General features: G+C 39.1%; 1 protein-coding gene across 1 annotated transcript in view; it reads right to left on the bottom strand.

Annotated features, from left to right (window-relative positions):
- Positions 1 to 19009, bottom strand: part of LOC104608337 (phospholipase D gamma 1-like) — a 65921-nt gene that overhangs the window by 35434 nt on the left and 11478 nt on the right. Inside the window, exons 4-6 of the mRNA XM_010274286.3 lie at positions 10216 to 10464; positions 10052 to 10120; positions 9797 to 9944 (exon numbers count right to left, since the gene is read on the bottom strand). Of these exons, the coding sequence (XP_010272588.1) occupies positions 9797 to 9944; positions 10052 to 10120; positions 10216 to 10464 (466 nt within the window). The remainder of the gene's footprint in view (positions 1 to 9796; positions 9945 to 10051; positions 10121 to 10215; positions 10465 to 19009) is intronic.

The following is a 19009-nucleotide window of genomic DNA, read 5'->3' as shown; positions in this document are numbered from 1 at the left end:
GGATGGGCATACCATTAATTATTGCTATGACTTGCATGGTCCACCCTCAACTTGGGCCAATCATGCCATGACTAGTGACAGTAGCTTCAGACAAGAGAGTCATTCAGCTGATCAGATACCTCCTACATCCACAGATGTTACCGGGAAGGAGATGATGAGTGTTCCCCGTGATGAGTATGAGAGGTTTGTTCAGGCCACATCTCAGCAGAACACGGCCACTCTCGCACCATCAAGTATGGCTTGTCTGGCATCCACACCCAATCCCTAGATTATTGACTCTGGAGCCTCTGATCACATGATTGGAACTCTAGGTGTGTTTTCTTCCCTCACTCATTGCCCAACATCACAATCTGTTACCCTTGCTAATGCTTCCACATCCTCCATTTGTGGTGTTGGTAATGTTAACATGGACCCTGTACCCTTATCCTTAGTTTTGTATGTCCCTAAATTTCCTTTTAATCTTATGTCAGTTAGTAAGTTGACCAAGTCTCTTAATTGTTCTATTACCTTTTACCCTTCTTCGTGTGTTTTTTCAGGATCTCAAGACGGGGATGAAGATTGGTGGAGGGCATGAAGCTGGTGGATTGTATTATCTTGACGGTGGTGAAAGTACGTCAACAGCTCTCCAGTCATCTCTTTCTCCTCTCCAGTGGCACTGTCGATTTGGTTATCCTTCACTGAAAGTTTTGAAGTCTTTGGTTCCTTCGTTGAGTCATCAATCTGTTTTGGATTGTGAGTTGTGTCAGTTGGGGAAATATCACCATGTTCCCTTTAGTCCTAGGGTTGATAACCGTATGTTGAGTCCTTTTTCTTTGGTTCATTAAGATGTTTGGGGTCCTTATAAAGTAATGTCATACAATGGATATAAATATTGTCATTTTTGTTGATGATTATTCAAGGATGACGTGGCTCTATTTACTGAAAGAAAAGAGTGAATTGTTTACCATTTTCCAAAAATTTTATGCTGAGATTCGCAACCAATTTGGTGTTCACATTAAAATTTTTCGTTCCGATAATGGCCATGTTTATTTCTCTTCACCATTTCAAGAATACCTAGACCAACATGGCATTATCCATCAGACTTCATGTACCTACACCCCAAAACAAAACGGGGTGGCAGAGAGAAAGAATCGCCATCTTTTAGAAACAGCTTGGTCCCTCATGCATCACATGAATGTCCCCAAACCTTTTTGGAGTGATGCAGTGCTTACTTCTTGTTTCTTGGTTAACCGGATGCCCACGTCTATCCTTGATGGTCATTCTCCATTCACCACATTGTTTCCTACCTTGTCTTTGTTTCCTCCTTCTCCTCGGGTTTTTGGGTGTGTCTGCTTCATTCATAATCTGGGGCCAGTAAGGGACAAGTTAGATGCACGATCTATTAAGTGCATCTTCCTTGGTTATTCCTAGACTCAGAAAGGGTATAAGTGTTATCATCCTAGCTCTCGATGTTCCTTTGTGTGTGCTGATGTTACCTTCTTTGAGTCTACTCCATTTTTCTTGGGGTCCGGTGATGTTTCTTCCTCTTCATCACCTCCTCTCCTTCCTCTTCCAGTTGTGGATTCTATTCATGTTGTTCCAACTATGACCAAGTCCTTGCCTCCGGTGCCACCACCTGTTGAACAACCACCTATTCGTCACGTGTATACACATCACCCACTTGTACCGGCTCCTCCTCCATCTCCATCATTGTCGACAGATCCAGTAGTTGTTCCCACACTAGCCCCAACCCCAGTATCTGATCTTGATCTTCCCATTGCCTTGAGGAAAGGTAAACGCAGTTGTACCCTTCATCCTAATTCTAATTATGTCTCTCTCACTCATCTTTCTTCTTCCCATCGCCAGTTTATCTCCCTATTATCCTCTGTTGTTATCCCTAAGGATGTCCAAGAAGCCCTTGCCTCTCCAGGATGGCGTCGTGGGATGGAAGAACTCTCAGCTTTAGCTCATAATCATACATGGGAACTCACCACTCTTCCTTCTAGTAAGCAGGTTGTTGGTTGTAAGTGGGTTTATACTGTTAAGTACTTACCTGATGGTAGTGTAGAGCGGCTGAAAGCTAGACTGGTTGCCAAAGGGTATTCCCAAACCTATGGTATTGATTACACAGAGACTTTCTCCCCGGTTGCTAAGATTGGTTCAGTTCGTGTTGTGATTTCTCTTGCTGCGAAGCATGATTGGCCCCTCTATCATCTTGATATCAAGAATGCCTTCTTGCATGGTGATTTGCTCGAGGAGGTCTATATGGAGAAACCACCGGGGTTTGTTGCTCAGGGGGAGGATGGTAAGGTGTGCCGACTACTGAAGGCCATTTATGGGCTTAAACAGTCTCCACAAGCATGGTTTGGTAGATTCAGTGAGGTGGTAAAGAAGTTTGGTATGAAACAGTGCCAAGTTAACCATTCAGTCTTCAGTCATGACTCCTAGGCAGGGAAGATCCTATTAGTGGTGTATGTGGATGATATTGTCATTACCGGAAATGATAAAATGGGCATTGACAGGTTGAATGCTTTTCTGCAGGAACATTTTCAAACAAAGGACCTTGGTAGATTGAAATATTTCTTGGGGATAGAAGTAGCAAGGTCTAAGCATGGTATTAACTTGTGTCAGAGGAAATATGTTCTTGATCTGCTTGAAGAAACAAGTTTGTTAGGTGCTAAACCAGCTGAAACACCTATGGAAACAAACACTAAGTTAAGCAGTGATATGGGTGAAGTGTTTGAAGACCCTGGCAAATACCGGCGGCTTGTAGGTAAACTGAACTACCTAACCATCACTCGGCCAGACATTTCATTTGCAGTTAGTGTGGTAAGTCAGTTCATGCAGAAACCTCTAGTTCCACATTGGGATGCGGTTCTAAGGATTGTGAGGTATTTAAAGGGGGCTCCTGGTTGTGGTTTGATATACAGAAGTGGTGGAAAACTTGAAATAGAAGGATATACTGATGCTGATTGGGCCGGTCCTATATCTGATAGGAGATCTACCACAGGCTATTGCACTTTTCTTGGGGTTAATCTGGTGACATGGAAAAGTAAGAAACAGACAGTTGTGGTAAGAAGCAGTGCAGAGGCAGAATATAGAGCTATGGCACATACTACTTGTGAATTAGTGTGGCTGAGGAACCTTCTACAAGAGATGAGATACACTATTGATACTTCGATGAAGTTCTACTGTGACAATCAGGCTGCAGTTCATATTTCCTCTAATCCGGTGTTTCATGAGAGAACCAAGCACATAGAGGTTGACTGCTACTTTGTTAGAGAGGTGTTGAGTGGAGTGATAGATACTGCATATGTTAACACAGGGAACCAGTGGGTAGATTTGCTTACTAAAGGATTGAGTTGAGGAAGAGTGGACTACATATGTAACAAGCTGGGATTATATGATATATACTCTCCAGCTTGAGGGGGAGTGTTAGTGTCGAGTATGTAGGGGTATTTCTGTCTTTGTACTTATGTTTAGGTTGTTGATGTGTAAGATTATGTTAGATCTAATGTCCCTAACTTAAGTAGGGGCACATATGACTTTTCCACAATATATTAGTAATATAAAACAAATCTGGCCAAATGGGAGAGTGGACTTTTCTCTCATTCGAACCAGACCTTTTCCTCCCTTTATTCTCTTCTCCTCCTCTCTCTCTCTCTCTCTCTCTCTCTTCTTTCTTTCCCTTGACTGTTATCAGCCTAACAGGCAGGCCAAATCCTAATAGTAATTAGATCTGTAAAGTTAAAAATAAGTATATAAAGCAAAAACAAACAAAAGAAATTTTTATTTGAATTTTTATATATAGGGATGTGCAGACAAATATGCATCTATTAGCTAAAGGGGTATTATGTTATACCATATGATTAAAACTAGGACATTTCAGTTGGGATTTGACTATATGGCCTACTATAACCATGTGGAGCAGTATTGTGGACCAACCTACTTGGGATCATGATGACAATTTTGTGCTGACTCAAAATTTGACCTGGTATTAGGGATCATGATGCAAGATATATTTAGTTTATTAAATTTATATATTTGTGTTCAGTGCTTCTTAAATGATGGTAAAAATTATAATGAGTATATGGCATTTTATATATTCTTACCAGCATGGCAACGCATTACAGTCTCTTAACTTTCCAGTGCTTGAAGTGGTTTCACAGATTTCTCAAAAATCAATGAAAAGGCAAAGTTTCTGTATTTCAATTTGGTTAAAGGCCCCAACGTGGAGTCTTGGAAGTGGTACTCAATCATTGGTTAATCTATTTGATATTTTTGTAGCGGTCAGTTAAGATTTTTTGAAGGTAAATCTCTAGAGCAAATACCCAACTCCTCTCAAGGTGTGTTTTGGTGCAAGGTAGGGTTCCTCCCTGTAAAGATTTCCAAATATTTTACTGATCTTCAGACTTGATATCTCCTGGATAATCCTATGATAAGAAAAGGGTAATAAGTTTAGTTTTTGAGACCTATGGAATCCTTTTGGGATAATCTCAAAAGGCCTAGATCAAACTCTTATTACAGGCAATGCTAAGAAATGTCCAAATGTGTTGGTGACCATAATGAAGCTAGATGGAAACCAACTATTTGGGATGGGCACAATCTGTAAAGATGCATATTAATCATTGTGACCTAAGGTGTGTTAGTGTGTGTGTACTAAAAACATTAAATTGAACCATATCCAATGTGTTCCTATACTTTGAGATTGGTTGAACAATTGGATGTTGCTTTTAATCCTTATATTGGTATCATGCTAGGTATCAAACTTGGTTGCCTTTGATATACCAATCACTGAGATCCTTTTGGAGTCAAATATCAGGGTATGTTGGTTGCCTTTGATATACCAACATAGAAAACACTTTGTATGGCTTCCTATGGTGAATTCTTGAATTTTCTAGCAATAGGATTATATGAATCCTCTAGTAGGGTTCATCAGGGCAAAGGTTGCACATTATGTCATACAAGCTAAGAGGAAATAAGTCCTTTCCCATATGCAGCGTTGGGTGTTAATGGTAGAGAAATTATTTGCAAAATGATATGTTGGGCTAATTACCTGATAATCACTTAAATGGGTTGAACTAATTAGACATGGGCCCTTAGGATGGTCAAGCTCCAAGTAAATTAAGTGTTTGACACTTAAAGCTTAAGTATAGGCCCAACACCCTATGGTCGAATTTGCCATGTTGGCAAATTCAGGGTTTAAGGCCGAATTTGCCTGTTAAGATCAAATTCTACCTCCACTCCAAGATCCCACCCTCCATCTACCAAAGATTCCATTTCAGTGATTCCAATTACCCAAGGCCTTTAAAGTGTAAAATTGCTCAACCACATCGCAGCAATGACATCAAACCATGCCTTTAAACCTAAAAGTACAACCTCAATTAGCCTAAGAAATATCATGACAAAATTTCTTTTCTTAACCCAATAACCACCCTAGATTGTGTTCTAATGATGTAGATTGGACAACTTGATGTAACCTAAGATGCTCTCATCCATCAGATTTCTCATTCTACCCATCCGATTGAAAATCTATCTTTCCTGTTAGATCCCAGACACCTTCAATCACCCATTCACATATTTTCACCTTTGATCCACACCATCTAGCCTTCCATCAAACCTAAATTCCATTTCAATCCATCTCATTGGCTGAAACCTTCAATCACCTTTGATCCACACCATCTAGCCTTCCACCAAACCTAAATTCCATTTCAGTACATCTCATTGGCTGAAACCTTCAAGCCTCAAATCTATCCCTTTGACTCAACTCCAGACCTATCAGACACCACCAACAAACTCCAGACATCTCAAAACATCTACCCACCAAATTTCAACCCCAAAACTCCAATCTTTACCCCTCCATTAGACAAAGATTCCATTTGGGCTTTCTCATTGATCGAAACACCCATACCCTGAATTCCTTTGATCCTAACATCTCTGAACCAATCAAACCTCGAAAATTCATCTAGGACCCTCAAGAACCCTACATAGTTAAATTTTAGCTTAAAATTCCTATGTTTACCCCTCCATTTGATAAAGATTCCATTCTGGGCTTTCTCATTGGTCGGAACACTTGTACTCTAGATTTCCTTGACCCCAGCATCTCTGAACCAATCAAACCCTGCTAATTTGTCCAAGACCCTTAAAAACCTACCATGTCAAGCTTCATTCCAAAATTCCCTCATTTACCCCTTCATCATACACAAATTTTATTTTAGGCTTTCTCATTGGCTGAAATACTCGTACTCTAGATTCCCTTGATTTGAGTGCCCTTGAACTAATCAGAACCCATCAGTCAATCAAAAACACATAAAAGCCCCACCCTATCAATTTTTATTCAAAAATGCATTCATTTTCCCGACTTTCTTCCTAAGTCATCGAACTAGGTCAACAATGTTAAGTTAGGTTCTCACCACACCATCAAGGGTGGTAATCTCCAATCTGTTGTCATTTCACCTCAGCCTAGATTTAGCTTATTGAGTAGCTTAATCTGTAACCCAATTCCCCAAGTTGAAGTCACAATATTAATCTTTTGGGTCCTCCTGTTGCAATGACAAACGAGGGTAATCTCAGACCTAAATGATGAGACTGTTAGGTATTTGACCAGTGTGGAACCCCCAATATCTAGCACAACTCCCTTTTATTAATTCAGTTTGTTTAATGCCAAGTTCTTGGCCAGTCAAAACCTGTTAATTTCCGTTAGCTTCCATCATTGCAATGATTGTTATTCTCCCAATTTGTTTAATTCCTAATTGTTTTTCTTCTTCCTTTTTCTTTTGGTTATTGTTTTTTTAATTTTCATCAGAATCAACTTAGCACCTATAGCTATGGTTCACCCCTTTATTGAAATTAATTAACCTCATTTGATCTCTTAGTTCACTTCTTTCTAAGGTTTATTCATTTACCTGACCCTTAGTATTTTTAATTGAATGAATCAGTATGTTTGATCATTAGCTTCTTCTTCTTGTTAATTAATCTGATTGATCTTTATTTCTGCCTCTTCATGACCAATATTCCTTAAATTGGTAGGATCTGTTGCTATTTTCATTGCCCTTGATATTCACTAATGACTACATGCTAGACAGCATTCCTCATTCTTGTTTGTTTTCTTCTTGTTAATAAATAATTCAAACCGCACTGTCCTCTCTTTTAGACTACGTAAGCTTCATCCTATATTCATATTAATGAATTGTTCTTTTCATATCATTAAGTCTGTTTATCCTACCAAGTAATTCCCATCCCATGTTATTTAATTCTCTTTTTATATGGTTTAGTAATTCTCCTCTTTTGATTAGATAATTCTTATCTAATGTGATTGAATGGTCTTCATCTCGCATTAGTGATTAATTCTCCCTTTTACGTTAAGTGTTCTTTACCTTATGCTATAGAAAACTCCTCTCTTCTATTGCTGAATAACTCTATGCTTGGGTTATGTCTTCCTTCTCATTGCATTCTTTTTTTTTCTTGTCATAATTATTTGTATCACTATTGCTTTTATGTTATTAAATGATTCTTGACCTTGGTTTGTTCTTTCTTAGGTTCATGAATGGGTTCTTATTCTATGCTAATGGATGTTTCTTTTTTTTATGTTATAATTCTCATTGCATGTTGATGTTAATGTCCCTCTTAGGTAATTAACTTGGTTGATTGGTTTTCGTGTTATGTTTATTGGATAATTCCTCCATGTGGTTCAGTGCTCCTTATTAGTTTGTTTATGTTTGGTGATTGTGCTTGCTTTGAGAACCCCATGTGAGCCCCACCTATTGGAAATAGGAAAGGGGTGCCTAACCCCTTCCCTCTCCCATCCTAGTCTTACCCAGACAGATTGGACCATTACCTTAGGTTTGGAGTCACTACATGGACCAAAATTATTTTATGTAAAAATAACCCAGGAGGCCCATCACTTCTAGTTTCAAATGAGCTGTTTTTTTATGCTCAAAATGGTTTTGTAGCTTAATTGTACTAGTCAACCTAGGTTTTGATTAGGTTGACTTACTTGGAATATCCTAATGGATTTAGAATTCAGATTAGAAAGTCTAATGTGTATTCTAATGAGGTCAGGAGTCTTAGTGAGAAAAGTTTCCTATTAGTTCTAATTGGATTAGGCCTCTGACTAGTTTGACTAGGAAAGTTTCTAATTAGTTAGAAAACCTAGATAATAGGAAGTGAGCTGAAGTTGGGAACTTCCTACTATTCTAGTATCCTAATAGGATTAGGAGGTTTTGTTTAGGAAAGGACTGGGTTCTTGAAGTCTATCCTAGACAAAATATAAAGACCATTAGAGAGGGGTGAATTTACTAGTCTTGTAAGATAAACTAGCTTAATTGGCCCAACACAATTAAGAGAGAATTGCCTAGGATTTTGAAGCCCATTCCAGCATACTTTGACTAGCCCTTTGAGAGTACATTCCCAGCTTTGTTTGGTGGGATAATTAGAATAGCTTCTCAGCCAAAGAGGAGCAACAAGTTGCTGCCATTAGAGGGGATTAGAGGTGGACACGAGCCAAAATTTTCCCGAGCCATTTGAGCTCAGCTCGTGAAAAGCTCAATTCAGCTCTGTCTAAACCGAGATTTGAGCCAATTTTGAGCTCAGTAGGTTCATTTGTTAATCAAGCCGAGATCAAGCCCAATGAAGCTCGGCTCGTAAAGCCCGCAAGCTTAATCGAGCTTATGTTATATATAATATTTTTAAATTTTATGTAAAATTTTTATTTTTTATATGTATAATTTTTATTTTTAATGAAGCTTGGCTCACAGTTGGCTCAGCTTGAATCCACCCCTAGAAGAGATCGAACCTGAACTTTTTACACCATCATTGTGCCATCTTCAGTGTAGTTCTTGGAGGGATTGAAGCTTGGATGTGAACGCCACTTGGATTTTTTCTGCACTTGTGGGCATCTGAAATCAGGTATTACCTTCTCCCAACTTCATATATTTGATCTGCCATGGTCCAATAGACCCTAACAATCCAAAGAGAAAAACTGGTTTTTTCATGATGTGCAATTGCAACATTGGAATCGATCCAAAAATTTTAAATTTTACCATTCCTTCTGTTGGACTTTTTGCACATAATGATCACTTGATGATCATCTTTCATGATGCCCCAAACACCTTTTATGGATTATTCTACTAAATTATCTTTGAGACCAAAGACATCATCCCTATCTGATGATTTTAAGGGTGAGGATAAAAAGGTGGTAGTATGTTCTTCAGCTTCCTGCATAACTCACATTGAGGTTGATAGACACATTGTTAGAGAACATGTGATTTTGTGCCTTAAGAGCATAAAATTGCAGGTGTTTACCTGGGGGGTCAAGTCTAAGTTGAGAAGTAATGCAAGCAAGTTCAACATGGTTGATATCTATGCTCAGGTTGAGGAGGGAGGGGGGGGTATTGAGATTATTATATATTTGCACTGTTTACGTTTTTTTGTTGCTGTCTTATGTTGTTTTTATATGTTTCTCCTGTAGGGGTATATTTGTAATGTTAACCACCAAGACAGTTCCTCCCACAATCTTCTTCTCTTCTGTTCTTCTCTTATATTGATCATCTTTTCTTCCAGTATTTAACTCTATTAAAGATTATGGAATTCTTTTTATTCTATCACAAACAAGTGAAACATAAGACAATTATCAATCACAAGTAACATCTCAGGGTCTGGCACCATCATGAGTTTGTATCTACTCTTGCTGACAAGACAATCACAATAGGTCATATAAGATATGATCTTCAGTCAATAAGTAGACACATCTTTACTTCATTGACAACCCAAACAAGACATAGTCTTCACTCCTTATAAAAAAGTTGCAGTTCCTCACCTAAGTCTTTGTTTGAAGCCCAATTATATGATGAACCAACGAAGTACTGATTCTCGATATAAATGAAATGTTGGGCAGCTCGGATGGCCTTTACATATGCTGTATGTATGCTCATATCAATCAGGACATTTTTACCACAAACAAGGTTCTGTTGCATACAATACAATACTGTCATGCAAGAAATAATAGCAATAACAAATAATTCCTAGAATGCAGCAATCACCAAAAGAAAGCTAATTATTTATTTCCCCTCACCTTGTTTATAGCTTCTTTTGGATCTTTGGGAAACCCTTTCACAGAAGATGAATCAATTGAACGAAAAACCTTTATTTGTTGAGGTTATCAACAGAAAGAAACAAGTTACTAAAAAGCACATCAACTACTGAAAACCTCATATCAGCATAAGCCATCCAATTTACCTGGACATGCCAAGTCTCTGGATCATTCTCACTTAAGCAAGGAGCATCATGCATTCCAACCATGTCAGGAATTCTTTCTAATCTGAGTAATGAATCATCATATGCCATTTTCAATTTTTTAATCCCATGAGGTTTTGAAGCCCTGAACCAGCGCTCTTCAAAGTTGGTAAGAACGTCATAAGCTGCTGGACCATCAATTTTACAATGCAAGTCATGCCACGGTTCTCTTGGACAACCAATGATGGATCCCTGTTCAGAAAAAATAATAAAATAAAGAACAAAGAGTAAAGAAGTATTTATAACCTCACACAACAAATTAATACCGATGCAACTTTAGTTGATTTACTTGGCCAGAAAGTGTTTTTTTTTTTCTTTTAAGATTTTCGATTGTTTGACTGACATGAGAACTAAATCTATAAACATTTATATGTAATTTTCCTGTATTCATTTACATTTGTAATTAGTTGGAATGGACTAGATAATTCAACCATCTCTGAACAAAACCAATTGTGAAAATGATCCAGATCAATTCTAGACAATTTTTTGCCAAACTTGGTCAAATTTCATTTTTTATCCATTTCTAGTAGATTCCTTTTATTTATAATGTTTTCCCTCTTTCTTGTTTACTGGTCAGACATTTTCAACTGGATTATCTAACTTCTAAACCATGAATAGCAGCTATTTGACAATCAATCAGTAGCCTGGTTGTTGACACACAAATCCTTGGCTGACTGCATCCAAAATTGCATTATGTACTCAGGAAATGAGAATAAATACTATTAATTTAACAAATTAAAGGAAAAGAAAAATTGTAAATGTTGGATGCTAATTTCGTGCAAAAACTAAAAGCATAATGAACCTAAGAAAGTGAGCAATATAGCAATAGTGCAATTATGTCACAGTATAAGCACAAAGCAAACAACCACTCATAGAGCTATACAAAAATATGCATTTTTTGGCTTTAAAGAAAAGAAAATTTATTAATAATCAAATAAGGGACATAGAAGGGGAGGGTACAAAACCTTAACCCCAAAAAGAATCTATACAATAGAGCATTTGCTCTTAAAACAAATTTGTGACTAAATGAACACGTCATGATGAATACCAAGGGTGAAACCCTTTGTTTGGTTGCAAGGATCTATAAATCATTTCCATTTGTTTATAGCCAACCTCGGTTTTGATCTTCCTTCTTCACAGATGTAGCTTCCTTTTCAGATATTTCCCCACTCTGAATTTCTATCATCATTGAACTGGCATCAAGTTCTTGATTCTGATTTTGTGTCACCTGGGATGCAGTTTCTACTTCAAGATTTTTCACCAATATAAAAGACTTACCCCAAGCATGATTCATACATCTCTGTAGGGTCTCACTAACCCTCCTCCAATCCTCCAAACTCAGTCCTTCCACCTCCATGTGTTGGTCCTCATCCAAATCACTAGCAACAACTTCCCAGCTTGCACCTATAACATTGGATTGTCCAGCCTCGATATGCTCCTCCACCTCACCACTAACCTGAGCTGATCTATCTTGATATAACATTTCTTGATAATTAACAAACACCCCATACTGAACTACAATATCAACAACTGCGTCTTCTTGGCCATTCTGAACCTCCTTCCAATCATCTAGCTTCATAGAAGCATTTCGAAAATTTTCATAGTTTTAGGGCAACCTTGCAATTCCTGCAGCTAAGCCCTAAGGCCCTTTCTAAATTAACCAATCTCTATATTTAATGCTTAAATCTTTCCTAAAGCATATTCAAGACAGCCAATACCTTCCCAGACTCACCCTTCAATCATAATTTGCCATACACCATTTGGCATCAAAGCCATCAATCCTACATTAATTAGTAATAGAGTGGGTGGTCCATCACTCAACCAGAAGAAGAATTAATAATAACATTTTATTTCCACGTGAATACCAATAAATAAAATAAATGATAAAGTTATAAATAGCATAGGTTGAGCTTGGATAAGCTTCAGGATTTGTGCTTTTAATGTTCAAAAGCACAAAGCCCCAATTTAGGCATTGTGTTTTGGGGCTTAAGTGTTTTGGCTAATGGTTTTAAAATCAACTCTTACCAAACACTCAAAACATCTTTTTTGGGTCATTTTTGTTTCTCACAGCCCAGAGCTCAAAAGAAGAAGCTTATCCAAACAGAGCCAAATTTTAGAATTTAATTAGCACAAAGAAGACAAGATGTATTGACTTTGTTAGAGCTAGCCGAATAAGGGTGGATTAGTCATTTTATTTCTGTTAAGTTATGTGCTTATATGGCAGTTTTAATAGAGACTTCCTGTCCCATACTTAAGTGGGGGGCAGTTTAGTCTTTGTACAACTAATTAGAGGCTAATCCATATTAGGGTTGACTGATAGGGTTTATGCTATCAGATTCGACTGTTCTTCTTCTTCCTTCTTCTTCTTCTTTCTCTCTTACTCTCTACTATTTCGAACTACTTAAACAGAGCTGTCAAAACATGGTATCAGAGCCATAAACGAAGGAGAAGAAGGCTGCGACTTCAAGATTTCCATCCTACGACTTCAATTTCTCTCTCTTTTTTTTCTTCTTCTCTGGGCTGCGAATCTGAGGTACACAATCTGATAGCTGCGGCATCTGTTATTTATTTTTTGTTTTAGGACTGCCGTAATCCCTATTACATGTATTAGGAAGGTGCGGCAACCCTAGGATATCAGCCTAATACTGCTGTCACCATGTGTGACAGCCCTAGTCGTGTGGTGGTGCTTGTGGTGTTTACCCTCTACTGAACAATTTCAAGAGGGTTTGTGTGTGGTTGCTCGAGTTGTTGCATTGCTGTCATGGTGACTACTATTTTTGGGTTGTTAGTAGTGGTGTGAACAGATTTTTTTTTTGTGTGTGGTTGCTTGAGTGTTGTGTTGTTGTAATGGTGCCTAATATTTCTAGGATGTTAGTGGTGGTGTGAACAGAAAAAATTGTGCTGAAAGAAGTGGCCGAATACCTCAGCCTGGTAGCTTTCATCAATGTTCTAATTTGGATGGTAGCCGAATCTGGTCAAAACATCCAGTTCTTAACCTTAATGTTAGTCTACATCAAGTTGTAGATTGTGACTAGTTGTGAGATTGTTATCAGTGTGCTTAGTGTTGCCTTGACAGCAGTATTTGGTTGGTGACTGAAAGTTCAGCATTAGAGATAGCAGTGGGGGACATAATGGCAGCAACGGGAGATGGTTCCAGTGATCAGAAACCAAGTGTGATGATCCCCTCCGACTATTTGGGTGTGCAGATGACCTCCATTAAACTTAATGGTGAGAATTATGTGCCATGGGCCAAGTCAGTGGAAGTTTTTCTCCAGGCAAAGAGGAAAGTGAAACACGTGAAGGAAGATAAACCATCAGCTGACTCTCCAGGGTTTGATGACTGGGAATAGGAAGATGCCCAAATCATGATATGGTTATGGAATAGTATGGAACCCAAAATAAGTGCCAACTTTATGTTCTTAGATACAGCTAAGGACATATGGGAACCTGCCAAGAAGCCTTATTCTAGGCAGGATAATACTACAAGGGTATATCAGCTCTATCAGGAGTATTTCGATCTGCAGCAAGGGAATAAAACCCTAGAAGAGTACTATGCCAGTATGAAGAACTTCATAAATGAACTCAATGTCTATCATCCTCTCACTCCAGATGTTAAGGTTCAGCAACAACAAAGGGAACAACTAGATGTCACTAGGTTCTTAGTGGGGTTGAAATCAGAATATGAACCAGTTAGGGCCCAAATATTGGGAGGCTCTACTCTTCCTACACTTGAGGAAGTTTTTGCACGGCTTCGTAGGATTTCTTTGGGATCTACAGAGAATCCCACACAGTCTGACAGATCAGCATTTGTGATAGCCAGAGGAGGTGGACGTGGTACTAGAGGAGGAGGACATGTCTCCCGAGGAGGTCGTGGTGGTTCCATATTTTCCGTGGTGGTGGTAGTGACTCAGGGGGAGGCCGTGGTAAAGGAAAAAGTAACTCTACAAGGAAGTGTACCCATTGTGGCAGGGACGGATATTCGGTGAATTTCTGTTATGATCTCCATGGCCCACCTTCTACATGGGCTAATCATGCAGTATCTGGTGGGGTTGATGTCAGTGATAACCAACAGGCAGATCTAACACCTTCCACATCTACATCTGTTTCCGGGAAAGAGATGGTGAGTGTACCACGTGATGAGTATGAGAGGTTTCTCCAGGTTACTTCATAGCATACTACAGCCACCCTTGCCCACTCAGGTATAGCTTGTCTGGCATCCAAGCCCTCTCCATGGATTATTGACTCTGGAGCCTCTGATCACATGACTGGGACTCCAGGTGTGTTCTCTTCCCTCTCTGAAACTTCCACATCTCAAACTGTTACCCTTGCCAACAGTTCCTCTTCTCCCATCTGTGGTGTTGGTAATGTTGACACGGCTTCTCTTTCTTTATCATCTGGTCTATATGTCCCTAAGTTTCCATTCAATCTTATGTCTGTTAGTAAATTAACCAAGACTCTTAATTGCTCTATTACATTTTTCCCTTCCTTTTGTGTTTTTCAGGATCTCAAGACGGGGAAGAAGATTGGTGGGGGGCATGAGACTGGTGGATTGTATTACCTTGACGGTGGTGGATCGCCAGTTGCACTTCCGACTTCACTCACTCCTCTACACTGGCATTGTCAACTGGGACATCCATCTCTCAAGGCACTCAAGATATTGGTTCCGTCTTTGAGTCATTTGTTGTCTTTACAGTGTGAGAGTCGTGTCAGTATGGAAAACATCGTCGTGTTCCCTTCAGTCCTAGAGTTGAAAGTCGTATGTTGAGTCCTTTTGCTTTGGTTCATTCAGATGTTTGGGGTCCGATTAAAATAGTCTTATAATGGTTATAAGTATTTTGTCACTTTTATTGATGATTGTTCAAGGATGACATGGATTTATTTAATGAAAGAAAGGAGTGAATCATTTTCCATTTTTCAAAAATTCCATGCTGAAATATGTACACAATTTGGTGTTCCAATCAAAGTTCTTCGTTCAGATAACGGTCGTGAATACTTTCTTACTTCCTTTCAACAGTATTTAGAACAACATGGCATCATTCATCAAACTTCATGTGCATACACTCCTCAACAAAATGGGGTGGCTGAACGAAAAAACCGTCATCTCCTTGAAACTGCTCGGTCTATTCTTCATCATATGAGTGTTCCTAATCAATTTTGGAGTGATGTTGTACTTACTGCGTGTTTCCTTATTAATCGGGTGCCCTCCTTCATTCTTCATGGTCGGTCTCCCTTTTCTATTTTGTTCCCCACCTTGTCTCCCTTTCCATTAACACCCTGCATCTTTTGCTATGTGTGCTTTGTTCACAATCTGAGTCCTGGGATAGACAAGCCGGATGCACGCTCTATTAAGTGTGTCTTTCTTGGCTACTCTCGGACTCAAAAAGGGTACAAGTGTTATAATCCCATTACTCAGAAGTACTATGTCAGTCCTGATGTCACCTTTTTTGAGTTTGTCCCCTTCTTCTCGGGACTTGAAGCATCGGTGTCTCCACCTTTGCTTCCTCTTCCTCTTTCAGTCAGTGATCCCGTTCCGGTTGTTCCAGTTGAAGTTGACCCTTCACCTCCTCCAGTGCAGATCCCTACTGAACGACCACTGATCTGGCACGTGTATACTCATCGACAGACACCGGCTCCTCCTCCAGCTTCTACCTTGTCTGTAGATCCTGTTGTTGCTCCTGTCCCAGAACCTTCAGGACTTGATCTTCCCATTGCTTTATGGAAAGGTAAACGTAGTTTTACCCTCCATCCCATTTCCAATTTTGTTTCAGTCTCTCGCCTTTCCGCTTCACATCGCCAATTTGTTTCATTGTTGTCATCTATTTCTATACCTAAGAATGTCTAAGAGGCTCTTAGCTCACCTGGGTGGCGACAGGTAATGGAGGAGGAACTCTTTGCCCTTCAGCATACTCAAATGTGGGAGCTCATTACTCTTCCTCCTAGTAAGCATGTTGTGGGTTGTAAATGGGTGTATACTGTTAAATACTTTCTGGATGGTAGTGTGGAGCGTTTGAAGGCCAAACTTGTTGCTAAAGGTTATTCACAATTGTATGGGGTGGACTATATGGAGACCTTCTCTCCAGTGGCTAAGATTGGCTCTGTCAGTGTCTTAATTTCCCTGGCAGTTATGTATGATTGGCCCTTGTTTCAACTTGACATTAAAAATGCCTTCCTTCATGGTGACCTTATGGAGGAGGTATATATGGAGCAACCACCTGGGTTTGTTGCTCGGGGGGAGGATGGTAAGGTGTGCAGATTGAAAAAGGCAATTTATAGGTTGAAACAATCACCTCGTGCTTGGTTTGGGAAGTTTAGTGAAGTGGTGAAGAATTTTGGAATGAAACAATGCCAGATTGACCACTCGGTGTTCAGCTATGATTCAGAAGCCGGAAAGACTTTACTAGTAGTCTATGTGGATGATATTGTCATAACTGGTAGTGACAAATTGGGGATCAATAAACTAAAGGTCTTTCTGCAAAACCATTTTCAAACAAAAGACCTTGGGACATTGAAGTATTTCTTGGGTATAGAAGTTGCTAGATCAAAACAAGGTATAAACCTATGCCAAAGAAAATATGTTCTTGATCTACTAGATGAAACAAGACTGTTAGGTGCAAAACCGGCTGAAACTCCCATGGAGCCAAATGCTAAGTTGAGCAATGATACAGGGGAAATATTTGATGATCCTGGAAGGTATAGACGGTTAGTGGGGAAGCTGAATTATTTGACTATCACGAGACCAGACATCTCCTTTGCAGTCAGTGTGGTGAGCCAATTTATGCAGAACCCTCAGATACCTCACTGGGATGCAGTTCTTAGAATTGTAAGGTACCTGAAGGGAGCTCCAGGTTGTGGGTTATTGTACAAACCAGGAGGAAGACTTGAGGTAATTGGGTATACAGATGCAGATTAGGCAGGCTCTGTGTCTGATAGAAGATTTACTACAGGTTACTGCACATTTTTTGGAGGAAATCTTGTGACATGGAAGAGTAAGAAGCAGACGGTTGTGGCAAGGAGCAGTGTTGAAGCCGAATATAGAGCCATGGCACACACTACATGTGAATTAGTATGGCTGAGGAATCTCCTACAAGAAATCTAGTTCTCCATGGATAGACCTATGAAATTGTACTGTGACAATCAAGTTGCACTCCACATCTCATCTAACCCTGTTTTTCATGAGAGAACAAAACACATAGAGATTGATTGCCACTTTGTGAGAGAGAAGATCCTTACTGGAGAGATAAGCACAGAACATGTGGGCTCAGGTGATCAATGGGCAGATTTGTTTACAAAAGGCTTAGCTCAGGGAGAGTGAACTATATATGTAACAAGTTGAGATTATATGACATATATTCTCCAGCTTGAGGGGGAGTGTTAGAGCTAGCTGAATAAGGGTAGATTAGTCATTTTATTTCTATTAAGTTATGTGCTTATGTGGCAGTTTTAATAGAGACTTCCTGTCCCATACTTAAGTGGGGGGCAGTTTAGTCTTTGTACAACTAATTAGAGGCCAATCCATATTAGGGTCAACTGATAGGGTTTATGCTATCAGATTCGACTGTTCTTCTTCTTCCTTCTTCTTCTTCCTTCTTCTTCTTCTTTCTCTCTTACTCTCTACTAGTTCGAACTACTTAAACAGAGCTGTCAAAACAGACTTCACTATAGAGAGATTGGGCCGAATGGGCCCTAGCCCATTACTATCTTATTGTTAGTTCTTCCTAGTTGTTTTGTTTGCTAATGGGCCTTTAAATTCTTTTTTTATACTTTCTTTAAGTATGTTGATGAGCTGGACACCCACTTAAGGGCAGACTTGTAATTTGTTCAATCTTAGTAAGATTAATAAAAGATAAGAAAGATGGAAGAGGAGACTATTCTACTCTTCTTCTTTTCTTCCTTCTTCTTCTTCTTCTTCTTCTTCTTCTTCTTCTTCTTTTCTCTCCTTGTCATAATCTGAAATATTTTACAGATTTTTATTGGACTGAATCACATCTTGGTATCAAAGCAAGTCTTCCTTTTTTGTTTTTTTCTTTCTTTTCCCATACATCCTTCGATTAGAAGAGTGTATGGAGAGATAAGTTGTTGATTGTTCAGAGAACTTTTATGCCTAGTTGGTAGAAGGTTTGGAGAGTCAGAATCTGGCTGTAGAATGCCAAGAAAGTGAGGTTGTTGATCATTTGCCCAAAACCCTAACCAACTAGAAAGTTTCCAATAACAGGTTAAAGAGATTGTTTGGGTGTGGCACTCAAGGCTTGGGGGGTTCCTTTCGATCTCTAGAAGCGGGCAGATGCAGTTGAAAGAGGTTTGGGAAGCTCTGGTAGGAGTGGTTACTTATTCTCTCTTTCTCTCCAAAAGTCAGGTGTAGTGAAGCCTTAGATTTGGGACATTTAGGTATTGAATTAACCACATTTAGGTCCATAAAGATTGAAAACCTTGTTTTTGGATTTTCGTTTGGTCAATGGAACAATCTGGAAGTGAGATGAAGTAGATCTCAGTGTTCAGGGTGGTCCAGTATATTCCATTTTGACTGGAGTAACTACAATCAAATTGTATGGAACAAATTATCTAGCATGCTTGCAATCTAAAAAGATTTATGTCTGTAGTAGAGGTAAATTGGGGTATCTCATGGGCAGTAAGGAGAAACTGATAGAGATTGATCCTACATATGAAAAATGGATGCAAGAGAACTACATAGTGATTGGGTGGTTAGTCAACTCTATGCAGCCTCACATAAGTCAGCATT

Source organism: Nelumbo nucifera, chromosome 6 (genome assembly GCF_055504915.1).
Source record: "Nelumbo nucifera cultivar China Antique chromosome 6, China Antique-T2T, whole genome shotgun sequence".
Taxonomy (NCBI): domain Eukaryota; kingdom Viridiplantae; phylum Streptophyta; class Magnoliopsida; order Proteales; family Nelumbonaceae; genus Nelumbo; species Nelumbo nucifera.
This window is presented reverse-complemented; position numbering and strand designations above follow the sequence as displayed.